Source organism: Anas acuta, chromosome 5 (genome assembly GCF_963932015.1).
Source record: "Anas acuta chromosome 5, bAnaAcu1.1, whole genome shotgun sequence".
NCBI lineage: Eukaryota > Metazoa > Chordata > Aves > Anseriformes > Anatidae > Anas > Anas acuta.
In genome coordinates, this window is record NC_088983.1 from 14,582,980 (window position 1) to 14,602,930 (window position 19,951).

The 19,951-nt window shown below is 38.7% G+C and overlaps 1 protein-coding gene and 1 long non-coding RNA gene across 3 annotated transcripts in view; both read right to left on the reverse strand.

The window, feature by feature from the left end:
- VRK1 (VRK serine/threonine kinase 1) overlaps window positions 1–11,763 on the reverse strand; it is a 31,963-nt gene extending 20,200 nt beyond the window's left edge. The window contains exons 1-5 of one of the 2 annotated variants that reach the window (XM_068682809.1): window positions 11,612–11,763; window positions 6,622–6,783; window positions 5,035–5,090; window positions 542–611; window positions 50–137 (exon numbers count right to left, since the gene is read on the reverse strand). In XM_068682809.1, coding sequence (XP_068538910.1) covers window positions 50–137; window positions 542–611; window positions 5,035–5,090; window positions 6,622–6,783; window positions 11,612–11,729 — 494 coding nt within the window. In that variant the 5' untranslated portion in view covers window positions 11,730–11,763. Of the gene's footprint in view, window positions 1–49; window positions 138–541; window positions 612–5,034; window positions 5,091–6,621; window positions 6,784–10,984; window positions 11,135–11,611 lie in introns of those variants that run through there. The other variant, XM_068682810.1, reaches the window with a different exon arrangement.
- Window positions 8,067–11,605, reverse strand: LOC137856923 (uncharacterized). Its single transcript, XR_011096880.1, has 2 exons — window positions 11,303–11,605; window positions 8,067–10,405 (listed from the first exon to the last, which is right to left on the reverse strand). It is a non-coding gene; the product is annotated as an uncharacterized lncRNA (long non-coding RNA).
- Window positions 11,764–19,951: the final 8,188 nt, after the last annotated feature.

Here is a 19,951-nt window from a genome sequence, read left to right on the forward strand (position 1 = left end):
GACTGGAATTAAATAAATCCCAGTATATGCTAACAAGAGATATATTCACCTGTTTCCACTTCTTTCATGCAAGCCAGAACCCCAGTATCTTGGTACACCTAAATATTTCTGTTTATGGGACTTAGTCCATTTCCGAACTGAGAATACAAATAAAGAAAAGTTCATGAATTTGCATTGGTGAAGATTTACATAGAAAAGTGATCTACCCATCACTTACATGTGAGCTGCTTTGTTTATGGAAACTAGTATGCCAATTATACGGGAAAATTAATGATGCATCATTTATAGGGACAGAGATACAACTAAAGTTTCAATTTAGACAATGTCATCAACACAAAGATAATGAACACATTACCAAAATGCCTAGTTTTACTGTATGTCTGAATTACTCTAAAGAGTATACATCTGTATGGTCTTAATCCTTTAAAAATAATTTTGAAAATTATCTAAAAAGATTCTCTTTAAGATCGACATTATACCTGTAGGTTCTATTTTCCTAAATGCTTGTAGTTCATTAAAAACATTTTAATAGACTGCTTACTTTCATCTGGCTTAGCAGCTCGCATGTAGAACTTTAACTCAGTAAAAAGAGGTCCATTCTGGCTGGGTTCCTTTAAGACAATTTAAAATTAGTTAAAAACTGCTGTGTTAGTGCCTAATAATTACTAAAAGCTCCAAAAAAAAAAAAAAAACTCACCCTATAAAAGCATATTCTTCCTCAAATACTCTACAGTTGCTGATAAATTCAATACTATGTTCTTTTTATAATGTAAGATTGGCCCTAAAAACTTATTTTTATTATAAATTGCTTATCATTAAGAGTATCAAATAACCTATTCCCATAACAAGGGAGAATAAAGAATAGCAAATTAACTGAAATGTATAGAAATATTACCAATAACTGGCAGCAATAGTTTAGCAAAGAACATTAAACAACATTATTATCTCAGATTTTCCAAATTAAAGTTGGATTGCCATAGTTGTAATAGCCATTAATGAACCTAAATAACACCTGAAATTACAGGATGGAAAAAATCTCACCAAAAGTTAAATTCTTACTGAACATAAGGTATTTTGTTCCTTTCACAGGTTAGTTGATCAAGGTAAAATTTACAGAGGATTTCACAATTTCCCTCTAACTAAAGAACTACAGTAATTTTGATTTAAGTATCTACCTTGTGTTTAAGCTAACGTAACGTATTTTGGTTCCATTTTCTTTGGACAAAGCTCTGGTTAGCTATATATTATAAGCAAACAGCAGAGAAATCGGTTTGAAAACACCAAAGCTTTGAAATACTGCAAGAATTGCAGGTGGGTAAGTACCTTCACTATAGATTTCCAGAAGTTTGCACAGAAAAGGTGACTTTAACTCTTACAATTTTAAGTGACTGATTTTGAGATAAGTTTCAGCAACTCATTTTCTACTTCACTCAGAGGGTGGTGAGGCACTGGCACAGGCTGCCCAGAGAAGCTGTGGATGCCCCATCCCTGGAGGTGCTCAAGGCCAGGCTGGATGGGGCTTTGAGCAACCTGGTCTGGTGGGAGGTGTCCCTGCCCATGGTCAGGGACAGTCTCTAACGTCCCTTCCAACCCAAACCATTCTGTGATTCTACGATTTTAGTCTGGTTACACAAATACATCCAAACTCATTAATTCTCAATGAAAATTCCCCTTTCTGGGATATCCTACACTTTAAGGCAACAACAAAATAAGGTATGTATTTACTGTCAAGCAAAACCAGAGAAATACAATCACACGGTATTAGCAAAATTTCCAAGATATATAACATTGATCTTAAATGGTTTTAATTGTAACTTTTAAATGTGGATGCAGCGATCCAGAAACTTGTTAAATGTCACGCAGCACCACAGTGAATAGAGGTTTACTGCTGTCTGACACTGACAAAGCAATGCAAAGAGATCAAACACACTGACGAACATGGCCTTTAATGTGCATCTGATTTATTGGTTTACAGGTAGAGTAGGAAAACCAGTCAGAATGAGACCAGACACCAGCTTGGGCACCAGTCCTAGGCCTGGAGACTATTAACAAGCCCATCGCTATCTCCCATTCTCCACCACCATTGCACCGATCAACAGTGAAGCCAAGACAACCATTTTCTGGCCCCTCTTTGTGCAACCAAGCTCTAGACCTGAGCAATGAACCTGAAAAAAAAAACATTAGACCACCTGAGTTATGCACAGAAACTTTGGAACATGCATAACTACCTTCATATACTTCATATCTCCACTACGGACGATAAATTAGTGATATATAGCTTATATCCATGGAGAAGTGTTAAACATTTGAAGTATTTTTCTGCAGTCATCTTGGACAAATGTTATCTGACCTATTTGCTTGTTCCTGTGTAGCATACTCCATTAACACTCCAACTTAATTAGAACAAAGTTTACATATGATTTTGATTCAATTTATAAACATTTGTAGAATGTTATTGTTACTAAAATACAGTGAAAAGCTCCAAGTGTTAAAAATTCTTAAAATATTTTATCTTTAAATAAGTTAACAAAAAATTATGTCCCAAAACTGAAAAAATCTTCCTCTAGTCAGAGCAAACGCTTAAGATCTGCTATGTTTTCATTCTTCTGGGGATGAAGAAATGATTTAAGCACAAAACAGAAATTCATGTTAACTACGTTGCTGTTTTCCCAAAATATCATTAACTCTACGTAGAGATAAATGAATGCATGTGCTGAGTTAAAAAGGTTCATATAACGATGGCCACTCTATGCTGTACTTGTCATCTCGTAACACTAAATCCAGAAGGAATCCGAACACAAAGTTCTCCAACTTCATGCTCAGTCATTCCAAACACACACTTTGTAAAACTGAAATTGAAGTCTTATTAGAAAAGATAGAAGAGAAGAGATTACAGAACACATGTCAAAACCCAACAAGTTTCTTCAGGTAATATTTTAAGAATTCCAATCTTTTTTAGTCAGCAATTTAATGAAGTGTTTTTAAACTCTGCATCCACTCCTGAACAATGACACCTGAAAGGTCCACATGTTTAAAAAGCATTTCTTTTTTCATAAAAGCTCTGATTCATTTCGTACCGCTCAGACATCAATACTACGAGGATATGTCAAAGACTAAGCCAATTTCCATCCCGCTTTAATAGCTTAATTTGAAGAACATTACTATAGAAGCACATATTTTGTTAAACGCTAATAATTGTTCAAAGCTGTTAACCACTTTGCTTTGGATCAACTAGGAATCACCCAGGCATCTGAAAATAGGCCCTTATCTGTAGTTGTGCTTTACTAGACTGTGGAGGCATAATACGTTATGGGTCATTTGTGAGGGCAGGCAGAGACTGGGCTACTCTTTACTGCCATAAACACAAAATTATAAAAGACAAATTAAAAGTGAGTGGTCATTGGGGGGGATTAGAACTGGGGGTATTTATGAATTGCTGCAACAAAGTGAATCCAGCATAAAATCCGCCCAAAAGTTATGACAACTCTCCTTATAATCAGAGCCCAAAGTAGAAGGAAGAAAAGCAGGTGCACAGCTTTGCACCTTGGGGAAAGCAGGGGACAGCAATTATGCACAGTGCAAAATAATGCAGATCTGACAATTTTCTCATCAGGTCAAACTGCATTCCTCCATGAAAACTACAAGGCTCTATACTTCCCGGTCAGTTCCAACTGTCCAAACTCAGCAGAAGACTGGCATTAGGAGACAAAGCACTGCGGTTAACTGGGGTGTCTGCTCCTTGCCTTTGGAACAGGGCACGGCTGCTGCAGAATGGACACTCCCTGCCCTGGACAGCACAGCTGGGCATGCAGGAGCAGGATGCCACCATGGAACAGCTGCAGGCTGGGACTTCTGGGCCACGTGGAATTCCTGCCCAACGCTTACAGCAGCACTGTACGGATGTTGAAAGTATGGCAGCTTGATATTTGCTTCATAAGCACTGCCTTTTTTTTAAGCAACTGGCATTTCAAAAAGAGAGTCGTCACCAACAGCATCTTGGGGTGCTTTATCAGTATCAAAAACAGCACTGTAGAATCTCCCTTTGGTCAGCACATGTAAAACCATCAAGAATAAAGGCACATGCTAACTAAAATGTATTTTATTCTAAATTAACCTGATTTTTTAGTTTTGGGGAAAAATGTTAGGAGTATTAACATATTTGCATAAGTGGCTATATATTACAGTAAAGCATTTATTTATTAAACCACAGTGATATTGAAAAAGATGAAACTTCTGACCTGTGCCAAAGACCTAGCTTTTCACATTGAGAAGTCCTTGTAGAATTTCCTGATACCTGCTTCTGTCACAGACCACAAACCATACCACCAAGATAATGAAGGGTCTGGATCTACTATGTCTATTCCTGTATTCCCATTTTCTTTTACCATGATTTTACCAGGGAACTATATGTAATAGCAGGATCTATGCAAAATAATCTAGCAAAATTTAAGAAAATATACTTTAATGTTCTTTCCTAAATTAAATATATAAAACCAAACAAAGATAAGTATTTTTTTTAAGCTTAATATTAGAACAGAAGAAAACTTCAACTAATAAAAAAAACTTGCTTATTTACTTCAGTGAGCAAAAAAGTTGAGCTACCAACAGTGCTTTTTCTTCTACCTAATCCTGAGGTTAAAAAATTATGCATCAATGCCATTTTAATTCACTAGAAATTAGAATATGTATGTGTTTTATGATAAAAGATTTAAAGGACTTTATATCTGCGGGGACCTTGGGAATCAAAGTTCTGCTGTTTCTACTCCCAAGCCATCTGTCAGCTTACCAACATCCAGTGGTGAGCAGCAGTTCACACAGACTCACTCTTGAATCACAGAAATTGTCCAAAGCTACCTAGATTTTTTATTTTTGTAATTGGGCTACTTACAATGAACATGAAATGAAACAGAATCTGATCCATATCAGGAACCTTTTTCAACTCTTCTTATGTTCCACTATCCACCCTCAAACACAAGAATCACGAATCTCAGAGTGATTTTCAATTTGTGAAGTAAGATTCAAATGCTGTCTTACCACTTTTACAACGTAAGGTGCATCACTGCCAATCGACTTTGAAGAATTATCATCAGCTGTTAAAAAGGAAGAGTTTATTAGTAGTATGAGAGGAAACTGTCACATAACATACACTTATTTGCTATGCAGGATGGACAACCAAATGATAGTGCAATAAATGAAGCAAAAGCATGTATTAGTATCTTAGGGTCTGGTAAAACAACTACTATATATGACAAAACTACTCTGTATGGACATGGTCCACATTCTCCCTTCTACTTCAGGAGAACAGGCAGTGTACTAACCAAGGCTCTTCTTTCTCTATTATTCAAAAGCTTTTTCCTCAGTCAAAAGCATTTCCTTCATTTTCTAGGACTGTGATGAACACAGTTGTGGGTACGAACATGAGAACATTCTATTTTATTTTTTTTTGCTACGTCACATATCCAAAAATGATTTTTTCTTGGTACCAAGCTGTTGATAGTTGTCACAAAAGGGGTCACGAGTAAAAAAGACATCAAGTTAAGCAAAGACCAAGCACAGGAGTCGGGTGCACAGCTTTGTGCAAATCATGAGTAAACAAACAGAGGGCAGGTTTGGGCTTGAACAATGCAAGCATTGCTAACACAAGAACTACACAACTTCAGAGAGCTGGAACTCCAGTCTCTGTCAATTTATTAGCTCAATGTGCAAGGCTGAGTAAGTAGAGAGTTGGCAAGAAGCCACCCATTGGTCCTGTTTGTTTCTTAATCCACTTACACTGCATTCTGTTCATTTAGAAACCAAGATAGATTTTTTTTTTTTTTTAAATCAGTGTCATTTCAGTGCAACCTCATCACAAAGAGGAAGAATGTAAGTACACAGCAAAAGAAAACCTTGTTAACACAATCACCTTAAATTTCATCCCTTCAAAATTGTATGGAAAATTACTAAGAACACAACAAGTTTTTTGATTCCCTGAGGTATCCTTGAGACCTCTGTTCATCTGTACAAAAAACAGATACTGAATAGGGAACAGTATCCACCAAAAGAAGTTCTCTCTGAATTCAATAAAACAGCATTACAAGACAAGGTTTGTGGCGATGCCTTAAACCATAAGGTCAAAGACTGCAATCTGTTCCAAACGTGGGTTACGTGATGAAATAACCAACTTCTGTCAGAAGCTCACATTGCAATGAAGAACTCAAAATCAGCACAGTCAAAAATAGCCAACACATCAGCTGATCAGTTGTCTCCATAGGATGCACTTAGGCAGTTCCAGTTCAGAATTTGTGAAAAGACACGTAAAAATCCAGTTCAGCCAGACCAAAAATATAATTTAAACAAAAATTAGACCACCCTTTTACTGCTAAAAAGGAATAATAATCTTGGATAAGAAGAATGAGACACCACTCTGACTACTACTGGAACGTCTCAACACAACCCAGTGCTTGCAATGACCATTTGTCTCCTCTTGCTAATTTTTTCCAAGAACATGAACCAAGCTCTGATTCTAGTCAAAAAAAAAAAAAATCAGTTAAAGATACTGTGTCAATTTGTCATTGTTTTGAGCAAGGATAAACATCTCACTCTCCATTTTAAAGTATTACCAAAGATAAACAGACTTACCAAGGTACAGGCGTCCAAAGCCTCCTTGCCCTATAGGGACACCCAATTTCCATTCTTTTTTTGATGTATCTGTTAGAACCTCCCCTGGGGCAAACACTTCAGCAAGCTTCCTTTTTGCAGGGGCTCTTTTTCCTGACGTCTTCTTAATATACGGCATTTTCACTGGAGCAGGTAGGGAGAGAGAAAAGCAAAGAAAAAAAAATAGAAAAAAATGGGTTACATGCTGACGAGAAAATATTATTGTCTTTCTACTTCACATGCCAGTGTTTTACCCTTGTTTTTCCTTCTGAGAGATTTCCACGTAAGGATAGATTGTTAATTTGGTACTACAAAGATAGTTTAAAAGAAATAGAGCAAGTAATTTTATTGATATGAATTCTAAACAAAAAATAACTAATTTCTCCAGGCATCAGAAAAATCAAACAGCAAAAATCTTCGCATGAGAAATCTATGAGGAGACTTTGTAGAACACATGCTGGAAAAATCTCAGAATCTATTGTTCTAAATCAATCACAACTCTGAACTTAGAAAAAGTAAACTAATGAAACACAGCTCATCAGTTTTCCTGGGGTTTAATTTGCTTAGTGAAGAAATGCCAGATAGTCCAAGTCTTCAGTAATAATACAGAAAGTTATTAATGGTTACACCAAAAAACAACAACAAAAAAAAAAAAACACCATCACTGGTAAAAATTTCTCAGGGATTCCTCTTAGCTGTAAAAAAATACCAGAAAAATACAGAACTAATTGTTAATTATTTTTCTGTATAACTGCAAGCAACAGAAATGAGCATCTGCTTATTGTTCACAGGACAGCACTTAGTAGATCACCAAAAAAACAGTACATAACTACATATCTAGAGATCAGAGATGTAAAAGCACCGCTGCTGCCACCTCCCAGCCTCGGGTCCCAGACAAGGATTTCTAGAACAGCCTGCATTGGGAGCAAATATATGTTTGGGGTTTTTTGCAGAACCATGTTTTGCTTCAGTAAAAGAACTTACTGAAGATGTGGTGGCCATAAGGCAAGGTGTGCACTAACTCATTAAAGACCTTCATGAGGTGCTTTTACAAAGACACGATCTTTCCCACCACCTTATGAAGATGAAAGGCATACAAACACACACAGTTACTTTATAAAAGATAAAGTTCTGACTGCTGGGATTAGTATTTTGTTTTGCTTACATAAGCAGGAAGGAATATTAACACAATTCAGTAAACTTCTAGACATCAAAATCTTTTCCTCATTAGTCTAGCTGTTCAGTACAATAACCCTAAGTGCAGTTACTTAACATCAGGTTTTTTTCAGTTCTTATGGTCCTCTGAAGGACCTACACAGCATACGCCTCCTCGGTATCACAAAACAGGATGTTTTAATTCTGCTTCACTTTCCCATATTTCCAATTACTTCTGTAAAGTAACCTTCCCCCTTTAGTCAAGATGTAACTCTGACATCCTATGCTCACAATTTAAGGCTAACTTACACCCTTTTTTTTTTTTTTTTTTTAAATCTTCAAGGCGATACCCACTGTACTGTCTTAGAGGAAGATTTTTCCCCTAGACTTTCTGCAGAACAAAAATGACACTTCCAAGCACCAGATGCAGTCTCAGCTAGGACCATACCGATGGGAATGTGATGGTGTCAAAGCATCAGGAACAGACACTGTTAGGAAGGAATGGCAACATGTTGATACTGCTTAGAAGAGCGGGCCAACAAGATCAGAGCAGACTTTTAAGCAGCTTCTCAGGACACCCAGCTCAGGAAAAGGAAAGACAATAACACAGGGGGCAGACTGAAGCCTTTAGAAAGTGATAATGGGAAAATAAAATAGTTTTGAACTCAAAGACTGACTGACTTAAGGAAAAACAGAGTGCAAAAATCAGCAGTGTTGCCTAACAGACTCAGATGCGGGATATGATCGCAATCACTGTCATTTTCTAATGAGTACAAAACTAAACGAAGTGAGCAAACAGATCTCAAGCTAAGAACAATTTGAGAGACATGAAGAGGACTGGAGAGACTGCAGCTTGACCTCTTGAGTTACTGCTCATCATCCCTGCGAGACTTGGAAGTGTCTGAACCACTGTTCAGTAAAGGCACAACTTGCAACCTCTTTTTCAATAAAGCTAGCAAGCCAGTGAAACAAAACGATTGATTCATTTCACATCTTTGACATTCACAGCAAGTCTGTTGATAGTAGGTTTGCTTGAAATGGAATTAAGTTTACTTAAAATAGGTCCACAATAGTATAAAAGGAGCTGATGCTTTCCTTTTTCGGCGTTATCATTCAATGTGGTCAGTAATTATATGCCTGAAGGTAGTTAGTTAGAAAAAAATTAACAATGTCTTCCCTTCATCCATAAAAGCAAAATTTCAAAATGGACATAAGTTTGAACGTCCCCAGCTGGGAACCCTGCCCTTCCAACTACACTAGATACACATACATGGTTTCCTGGCTGCCTATATTCATATCCATCTGTTAGGATGGCAGTGTGCCTACTTACAAGTTGGTCAAACTATCAGTAGGCCATAGGTGCCAAACACTGATCGCTTTCAATGGGCAGCATGCACAACGCTAAGCACAGAGCCTATTGCTAAAAAGCTGTTATCCCTGGAAATATTTTAGCAATGGCCACACATGCTTTCACTTGTATGAGCCATCCATTCAAAGACTGATTGAAAGCAGAAATACCTGGAGGCTGCAAGAACTTTTGTCATGAAAGTACAAAATTGAAAAATAACAACAAAAATAATGAAAAAATGAGAAAATGACATTTTACTGCAAATTCTATCATTCCGTGTGTTCCTCACAAAGCAGCAAACACAAGAGGTTTGTCAGGAAATGTACGAACCAGCAAATGCAATGCAGAACTGCCTACTGTACTTTCAACAGCTGGAATACAGTCATCTACTTTTCCCTAAAATCACCTTTAAAACTTCATTAAGAGAAATCACCTTTACCTTTCCTGCATCTCAATTACCTTTCCCCATCAGTAAATGGAAATACTTTCTATCTCGCAGGTATTGTGAAGCTCAATTCATTAGTGCCTGCAGCCATGCTGAAGTCCTTGGAAAGAGAGTGCCACCCGTGTCAAGTACTATACTATCATTCAAGTAGCAAATAGATCTGACCCTACTTAGCTAAGGTATCTGACAAGAACAATTTTCAAGGTGCACGATTGTAAACAGCAGCATTTTATGTGGTTACAATATGTGCAAAACAAAGATCTTGCTTCTAACAAGTATGAATAACAGAAGCCTATTTGTCTAAACTCTCTCTGAAAGCCTCTTAGTACCACAAAGGCTATTTCTCCTTCTCCCTAATAAAACATCTTGGAAGAAACTGAATAAACCGTACTTGAGATATGCAGACAATTTTGCATCAATAGTTCCATTAGTAGTGTTATCTTTACAAACGTGTCTGCAATGGTTGCTACTCTAACTACACTTGAACTCTTAGAATAAATATGAATAGCCACTTCTCAATTGGTGGTGGCATCCGTTCTCAATAAAACTTTGTAATTAATATAAATCAAATTTATTTTGAAGGACGCATTTCAGCTGCGTGGCAAGTCTGACTGGTTTCTTCCTGATCCTCTCCTTTTATTCTCAGGAAATTGTCGTTTTCATGGTTGTTTATCTCAGTAGGACCTATTCTCATTCTCAGCGCTGAGAAGGCATGTTGGTGACCTGTGCTCCTTTTCACGAACACGTAGGCCTGGCAAGACCTGAAGTCTGTGCATCATTAATACCGCTCATTGGTCACAGCAACACACCTTTTCTGCCTGAAAAAAAAAAAGGAAATAAAGACCACCAGAAACAAAAGAAATGTTTTCGCTTACTGAGCAAGAGGGGAAGAACGCAACACCTGAAGACTTCTGAGTGCTGCAGGACTGCTTCACAGGAAGGAGCACAAAAAATGCACCTGAAGCAGCAGTGACATGCAGTGCCAAGGGGTACATGGACCCATCACAATTTGTGTGTCCAGCATATGCAAAGAAATCTTTGCTCGCTATCATCATCTTACATTTTTGAGTACTGCTCGGTTAATAATCTCAGTTCCCAGAGATTGACAGCTAACAAATGATGCTACGTGTGGAAGATGAGGCCTTACAGCTCTTTCCATAAGAATCTTTTTTTTTTTTTTAAAGACAAAATGAGTAAGTGTGCATTGTTAGACCACAATTTACTAAAAGTTCTTCATCATGATTGCATCATACTAGGCAAACTGAACTTTATGTGTTGTTTTGTGGGGCTTTTGGTTTTGTTTTTTAAAAACACACCAACACAACCTTCTTTTTTTTCCCCCTAACTTCAGAAGTTAGGGGGAAAAGTTTGCTCAGAGAAAGGAGGCAGTCATTTACAAGGGGAATTGCTGTGTTGCTAACTAATTCCCAAGTGTCTCCAACAGATACATTTTACTCTTCTGTGTGGTGGAGAAGTACAGGTTCTCCTCAAAATCTGATGCCTTCAGTTAGTTCTTACAATAAAGAACACGGAACCCTTTATAAGGTGCCTCTGTCACTCCAAATCACCTCCAAACCAACAGCAAGTACCCATGCACGTGAAAGTGACCTAACTTTGAGGCTGCCTGGCGGCTTGGCACACCGTACAAAATTACCACCTCTGAAATTCATCAGGAACCCCGCCTGCTGGGGGGGGGGGAACCCCTGGGAATTTACCCAACAGTTCACTCCTCCAGAGAAGGCGGCAGCGGCCTTCTGACAACAGCAGCACCTCAGGATTACTCGGGAGCAGCCCCGGGCAGGGGACCGCGAGGCCTGCAGGCCGCGCCGGGCCCTCCGCGCCGCGCCTCAGCCCCTGCCCGCCGCTGCTGGGCGCCGAGCACCTGCGGGAAGGGCCGCGGCCAGGCCCCGTCGCCCGAGGCGGCTCCCACGAGGCCGAAACGGCGTCCCCAGGAAAAAAAATAAAACAAAATAAAATGAAAAAAGGGCCCCGAGGCCCGCCCGGGCCGAGGCGGCCGCCAGTACCTCCTCCGCGCCCCGGCCCGGCCGCCACCGCCGCCGCCGCCCCGTCTGAAATTCCCGCACTGCCCGCCGGCGGCCCGCCCCGCCGCGGCGCCCACCTCCCACCATCGGCCGCGCCCATTGGCCGCCGCGCTCCCGCCTCACCCGGCCCCGCCTGGGGCACTAGGGCATGATGGGAAATGTAGTTCGGGAAGCCGCCGAGTTTGGGGAGTTTAGTTTGGAAGTGGACGGTTTCAAAACGAAGCGCGTCAGGGAGGGGGTGGGCAGGCCGATGGAGGTGTCCTGGGCCCAGAGCCATGGTGGGACACAGGCCGTAGGGTGTGGGGGACCAGGTGGCGTAGCAGTGGTTGGTGCCGAGGCCATGAGGAGCCCATGCCAGCCATCCCCGCGCTCTGCCCTCACCCAAACGCCTCACAAACCCCCAGCAGCACACCTGCTCCCTTTGTCACTGCCCCTCTCTACTTCTCTCAGGTCCTAGTCAAGCATTAAACACGAAAAGTCTTGCTAAAAACCTGAGGTTAGAGGTCACAAAATGTCTGTGAAGAAGCAAGGGGCTCCACCACAGAGCAGTTACACTTCCAGTCATATCCAACTGTTACCCTGCAGCATGACTATACTGATGCCATGCAAAACTGCAAACAACTTAAAACAACTTTTTTCCTTTTTCTTTCCCTCTCATTCGCATTTCACATTATTTTCTTTAGTGTGACAATGTGTACAAATTAAATGAAAGGTGTTTTCTTTCCTTTAATGTGCTGCTGTTAATCTTTAAAAGGAAAGCCACCGTTCCCTAAGAATAGCAGTATGATGCCGCAGAGTTGTCTTTGTTCACCCATTAATATACATTCCAAGAGGACTTCAAGATGATCTGCTCAGTAACCTCACAACTCTGGTGTATTTTAGGAAAGCAGTGAAAAACTATTGTACAGAATGCTATTAAAAGGTAGCTACAAATGATTTTTGACACATTTAAGATCTTTCCAGTTGTGTTTACAAGTTGGACTAATTTTTGTATTTGCTTAGATAGGACCTTACATTTTTGTTTGTGAATTCCTTCAGAACCCAGAGAGAATCAACTATAATTTTGAATATTCAATCAATTTGATGACAAAACTGATTTGTTCAGTAAAGATATTACATTTCTGTCTAAAAAATTCCACATGAGATAGGGCTGACACTTCAGCTCTTCATACCAAAGGAAGGTACAATATCATTTTAAAATAGAATCAAGTCCTTAAAGAACTTAATAAAGAATCACTTCAGCAAATACCTATTTTGCCCTTAAAACAAATGGAGAAACAAACACAGAGATGCTGACTACGGTTTGTTTAGCCTGTTGTAACAAAGGAAATTTGTATTCAATGCCTGAGTAAGAAATGGATTTCTGGACTCCTAAATCTGTATTACAAATTGCAAGGTCATTATTAATTGTACTGTTCAAAGTATATTAAATTCAAAATTAAGATGCAGAGGGAGGAAAGGTCTTTTAAAATCTTGCAGTTCTTTGAAAATATCTTCTGTATTCATTCCTCACATTAAGTAGCTAAATAGGTAAATAGAGGAATGGAAGATAGGGAAGAAGAGGTCCAAACTCTACAGAGTACCTGTTAATTTCATGAAAAAGAGATGGAGTATTAGAGGCCTTAATGAAAACAGTGTGGAAGAAATGCTACAGAGTCAGATCACTTGGAAATTTCACTTTTTCCTGAAGTTTTCTGAAGCTAACAGGCATGATTTGAAGCTGTTAAAGGGAATCATTTTAAATAATTTGAAACTTCTAAGGCAAGAGCTTGTTTGAAGTGCATTAAATTAATCCAAATTAAAGGGCTTTCATGAGTTTCTAAAGGGTTTGTATGTTTTCTTTGGTCAAGGTCCAAAACTCGTATGCACGGGCAATTTTTTTCTACTTAAAAATAAATGCCCAGACTGTCTCGGAAGTGTCTTCACCCATCTTAGTTAAAAATTATAGGTATACACACGTTTTATCTGGGGAATGCTGGATATCCTACGCTGTAGATACATTCATGTGCAGACAAATAACAGCACAGGCAGTGTAACTATAGCAATACAAAGAACTTCTGTTTATCATCAAACATTTCATATATCCCATTACATGTGAAAGAATTATTATCTATCCTGTTGCAGTGCAATGCTTTTTCCTATAATGGAATTTTACTCTGCAAATTTATTTTGGTATTAAAAGGTTCCACTTTATAATGTCTATGGTTCAATCAGTGATCTAAAAGGCACTTAAATGCTTTGAACAAGATACATAAAACGCTTTTACTGCAAAAGCTTTGCTGTATCTACCAATTTTACCATTGATCTCCTTCCATGTAAGGCAGTTCTGGAAGCTGCCCATGCTGTATAAAATCACATGGTGGCTTTTGATCTCCAGCTGGTGATTAAAGCACATTATGGAGGTTTGAAATTTTCTTGTGGTCATTAGCATACCTCCAAACATTTCTCTGCTAAATAGTAGTGGTGTTCTCACTGCATGCTATCTAAATAAGAAATCAGAAATCTATAAACTTATTATTTATAATCCTTTGTAGCTCAGAGGATAGAGATCTCTTGAATTAGGTGAGCTTACCTGTAGCAATAGACTTACTGATCAAATAATGATTTCTTATGGTGACTAGTCACTAGCAAAAGGCAAGGAAGAATGAGGTTATATATTTTTAAACCCTCTTTTGATGCAAACAGGCAGAACTCCATGCTTTGCAACACCTTGTATAATTACTCCCTATCTGCAGTTCTATATTTCCCGCTGCTTAAAGACGTCACCATTGCTCCCAAGATCACGAGGCTATTGCAGGTTTTCCACAGCAGATTTTTGAACAACTGCAGTATTAACTCTGTTGCTTGAAAAAAAAAAAAAAAAAAAAAAAAAAGCATCTTTTCCTCACTTTTTGAAAATGTATTTGTGTGGTGGGAAAAATAAAGAATCACTTACCATATATTTGTTACTTTCTCTAGCAATCTCCTTGGGGTTTCCTTTCACAGAAAATAAATGAGGATGTCAGCTTTATATATTTATATTTCACTTTATTATATTACATTGCATTTTATTTATGTATTTCTACCATCTGTATCGTGCAAGCAAGCAAAATTTACTGCATGTTACCCAGATACAGAGAAAAATGTTTCATTTGTTCAAAGAGTTTACGGTCAGTAAATATCAAATAAATTCCAAAGCTTTCTGTTAGTTGTTCTGACCTGTCCCCTCACTCCCAAAAAAATGGAATGAATACAGGTAACGTTGTTTCTGACAAGTAAACAGCTTTTAAAAGGGAATAAAAGCTGGAGGGCAGCAAGAGCATTGGTCTGGAATGGATATTGCAGTTGTAAGGGAAATGTGTAAAGGACAGTAAAACTGGTGGAAGAGACGGGCAGGCAGATAGCAAGGTTAGAAATACTGGCAGAGCAGTGAGGACACAAGGCTGCAGTTCTCTTACGTTCCTCCCCTGGTGCTCTGGCACAGCACCTGGAGTTACTGGAATCTAGGAAATAACAGATTCCCATCTCTGCTTTTAGCCAGCAGCTTGATTAAGCCTTGGAGGAAGAGCAGAACTACAGAGAGAGAGCACTAAAGATTTAACATATAGGCAACGTTTTTCTTGTACATCCAAGCAACACCCTAAATACCTGAGATATTTTGTAAGATTGGACACAGCAGTTTTTATCCAAGGAGCTTATTGTTCAGAGAGAAAAAAGAGACAGACAGACAGACAGAAAGAAAGAAAGCAAAAAAAAAAAAAAAAAAGCAGTGCATATCACATGCTTTTTCATACAAAACATTAATTTGTATTCATATAAACAAGTATTTGGTGGATTAATTGTCTCATACGAACTTCCTTGGAGAAAGTAGAAGGGGCAGAAGTCATTTTTCAGAAGTCAAATTGAATGTTTCATCAGAAGAAGATATCACACCACAAAAATTAAAAATAAAATATTGTATCTTATAATATATACTTTTCTGTCTTCTGGCAAGCTTTATTACCCAAAACTAGGTGTCTGGCAAAAAATAAAAACACTTATTGCTGCTCTTCTGTACCCATGGAATCCTTCCTGTCAGGCTGCTCTGTAGTGTAGTTTTGGTGTTCATGACCACACTAATCTACATAAAATTTACATGACATGTAACAAAATATATGATTTGCATAAGAACTGGCTTCCTCGGTCCCAAATGGCACTGAGTAATTCTAAAAAAATCCTACCACTAGGTGTCTCATTGGTTTTAATATACTCCAACCTAGGAGCAAGAAATGCTCAACAAAATTTAACAAAAATACAGTTAATTACCACTGACATTCCCTCCTTCGTTACACCAGCACACCCTGAATTTAATCACAAGCATTATTGTAATCAAGCTGTCAATCAGATTTTGAAATATTTCATTTTTTGACATAATTACAGCAGAATCCCTACAGCCCGTCTAGAACATGGATATGGCAAGATTGATATTGTGTTACAAAATGTGATCTGACAAAAAAAAATTGATGCTTCTGTGCAAAAATTAAAGAAACACTGAGCTGCTAATGCATTTACCCTGCAAATATGTCTCATCAGGTAGAACGTCAAGAGTTAATACAAGTGCCTGCCCATTCACTGAATAACGTACACGTTCTTGTCATGCTTTAAATGCTGAAATGTTGTCCATGTCATTTTTATTTTTGTTTAAAAATCTAAAGCTTTATTTTACTTCCTTGGCACCAACTGTATGGGGGCTTTTTTGCTTTTAGGCTTAAGGTAAGCAAAAGATTTAGAGAAGTGACCAGCAGAGAAATGAGATGCCAATGGCTTGTGTTGAAACTCCTCTTAGTCAGTCCTGTCTATGGAAATCCACAAAACTGAGGTATTTTATTAAAGTTTGCAAACAGTTTGCGTTCCTGATGAGACATGAGACATCCATAGCACATAGTGACATCCTTTCCAAAAATTCCATGTTCCTGCTTTTGGGTGTATGGTGGGGAGCATATTTTTTATGCTAGCACTTCAGAACATACGAGATGCCCCTAGAGGTGCTCTCTTCAGGTGGGCACCCATCTGTCAGCAGTCACAAGGGTTCCCCAGACCACAAATAACACAGTCTTTGGGCTGGCTCCAGTGAGCCTTGGTCAGATATAGTCTCTCACTGCTGGGACACGAGTTTGTCTTTTAACCAAGAAGGTAATTTTTACCATCTGATGACTACTTCATGGCCTCTGTGAATGAGTTTGCAGACCCCAGCCTGATTTTATGTAGACAGCTGTCCCCTTTCACAAAAACAACTGTCACAATTGGCAATGGTTGTGACATGTGCTGCCAGCAGCAAGGGCTCAGGATGAATGGACTGGAGGCAGGAGAGTGTTCTCACTGCGAGGTGAGGATAGGGGATATTTGCAGTACCACCAAAGGTGCTGTACTTCAATGTGCAGTATTGATAATTCAGACATCTTTCACATGACCAGTGCTCTTTGCTTTAAAAGCCACTTGCTTGCATATTTCTAGACAGGTGTTCCACTGGAATAATTTAGCTAAATGTGTTTAGATAACTTAAGACAACCTCTGAGCCAATAGCAAATCAATAATTAATTTCTTCCTTTCCAATGCTGGGTGAGTATTTGTCATTGGAGAGATATGTGAGGTTTTTAAGAAGCTGCAGAAGCACACACATAACTTCACACATAATCCCAGCATTTTTCCACCTTGACCTCAAGAGATGCACCATAAATGTGCTCCTTCTCACTATGCTCACTCTGTCCTCAGAGGCCCAGTTGCTTATTTTCCATAAATTGGTACTGGTCCTGTTATTCAGAGAAGTACTGTTTCACTTGGGTATTATCACACCTCCTAAGATCTCTATTCATAAGATCTGCTTTTTTTTCTAGCTGAGTTTTCATATTTTAATCCAGATATCTGTTGGAAGGATTGAATTAACTAATGTACTAGTAGCAACTAAGAAAACATGTTTAATGAGCTTTGTCCTCTGCCACAATGAACTTACCAGGGCAGTGAGACAGGAGCATATAGACATAGGTTCCCTGTCTTATGCCTTGAGAATAGATTATATTTCCCCCTGTTCTTTTCATCCCATCACCTCCTTTTTTCCTTGACTCACCTGAACCCACCTAAAAAACAGCTAATTTTTGCTAGTAAAGACCTGTCCTGAAGATATTTCAATGGTATTAAGCCTACCTCAATGATATAAATAAATAAGCGAGTTCAGCAGTTTTTACAACACCATATACTGACAATATTCCAAACTGTCCACTAAACATTTTTCATTCTCCATGGAATATCAACACATTGACTGCAATATTTCTGTGTTCTTTTACTTGCTAATAATCAAATTGCAGCCATCAACCTTTTCATTTAGAACTACTTGCTCCAAAAAGTAAGTACAGCCATTTGAAACAATTTTGTAGCTATCTCAGACAGAATGCAAGTTTTACATTGTTGAATTGTAAGACTGCCACCTCGTAAACATATTATAATGTATATTGGTCTATTTTGGTGAACAGCTGAATAATAATGTACTTTAAAAACAGTTTGAAATGCATCTTCTAAAATATAAAGCAGGGAGGCTGACTAATATGAGAATATGGCTTTTCACAGCAAACCTAATGAAAGCTTGTGAAAACTACAGTCAGTATCTCATCACCACACTGGCTACATTGGCTGCAATACAGTCAATACTATATTGACTGCTAGAAAGGCTATAAGTGTAAAGCGTTCCATCTCTCTTGATGAAAGTAACTGAGCTGGGCCAAAATTGATGGGTAAAAGAGTAAATCTTCCAGTTTCATGAATTTTGCATAACTCATTCTTGAATATTTCTTGGAATTGTGTCCCGTGTCCTTCACCAATGTAAACTTTGCTTTTGCTTCACTTCTGAAAAGTCTTTGGAGAATGATCATTAAAGTAATAGCATATTTTTAATACATAATTTATCTGCAGAGCCCCAAAATAGTGCTTGCTTTGCCCATGTTTCTAGTTCAGAAAACTCAAGAGGGAACAACTACTTTTTAAAAGATTAGATTACCTCATCAGGTGTTTTACGCTTTTTTATTAAGTTACTTCATTAAATCTGAAAATATTTCCTAAGCGTTTGCTGTAGACTTGGATTTCTATTGTTTGAGCATGAAACAGCCTTTGGAGCAGAGGGCCAGGTCTGCCTGGTTCGGGCATGGAGTCGCCAGCCCCATTTGCTCAATGTTGCGTGCAGAGAGCTGAATTAGCCCAAGTGCAGACTCCACATCTCTCCCCCTCTCATGCAGACTGCTATTCAAACATTCATTCTGGGATGAAAAGCTCCTTCCTTGTAGTCGTCAGCCACGGAGTGCCCATTCACCATAGATGCTATGTTACTTCTAAGTCTTAATCCAGACCCCACTGTTCCTTTGGTATGGTACTCAGCACAAGGAACCTGCACACACACTCCCATGCTCCCCCCAGAAAACAGAAACACCTACTCCAGAAATCAAAAACCTAATCTGAAAGTATATCCTATATAATCAGCTAGAGCTATGCCTTCCTCCACCTCAGTACCGCTATCTTTGTGCTGTAATGCGGATTAAGCACTAGCTCAACGTGCAGTTATTGAGGGACCACTTTAAGTGTCATATAAAAGAGAGGCTACATTTGGTAATGCTCAGCATGAGATGCAAGAAAGATGCTCCTTACAAAAAGAATCAGAAAAGGAATTCAGATTCATGGAAGTTTGCCCTTTCTGTAGGCACTTGGTCAAATAAGATATATAACCTTTTCCTGCAAATGTTTGTCACATCTTCAGATTGTCAGAGCCTCCACTGGATAGATCAAATCAATTACGTCGCATATTCCCCCAGTGGAAAGACAAGTGTAGGATAAAGGATGCAAGTTATTATAAGGCATCTGAAAAGTTATTTGCAAAACACCATTTTTAGGCAAGGTTGTTTTGTTTTAACTTAACAATGTAGCATCATAAAAATCAATTTGTCTGTCTTTAATGTGGTCATTTTTACCAAGGCAATGTGAACACGGAGAGAATACAAACCTTCAAAGGTGTGATCTAATAATATTTTATATCCCTTTGATTGGTTGTGAATTGTGAATAAACACACTGGTCAGAACACTAAAATAATTCAGCTTTCTACCGTACACCAACAGAGGAAATAACACACACATGCACGCAAAATCAAAAACCACCATGAAAAATATATACAGGGAAACATTCGCAAAACCACGGAAGATGTTCCAAGAAAGAACCAGAAGGGACATTTGACTGGAAATGAAAGGAAGCCTGGGGATTTAACAGATGAGTGGCAGCAATGACAGCAGGTAGGAGTGGGCAGCTGAGGGGTATGGTCTGGTGGCAGG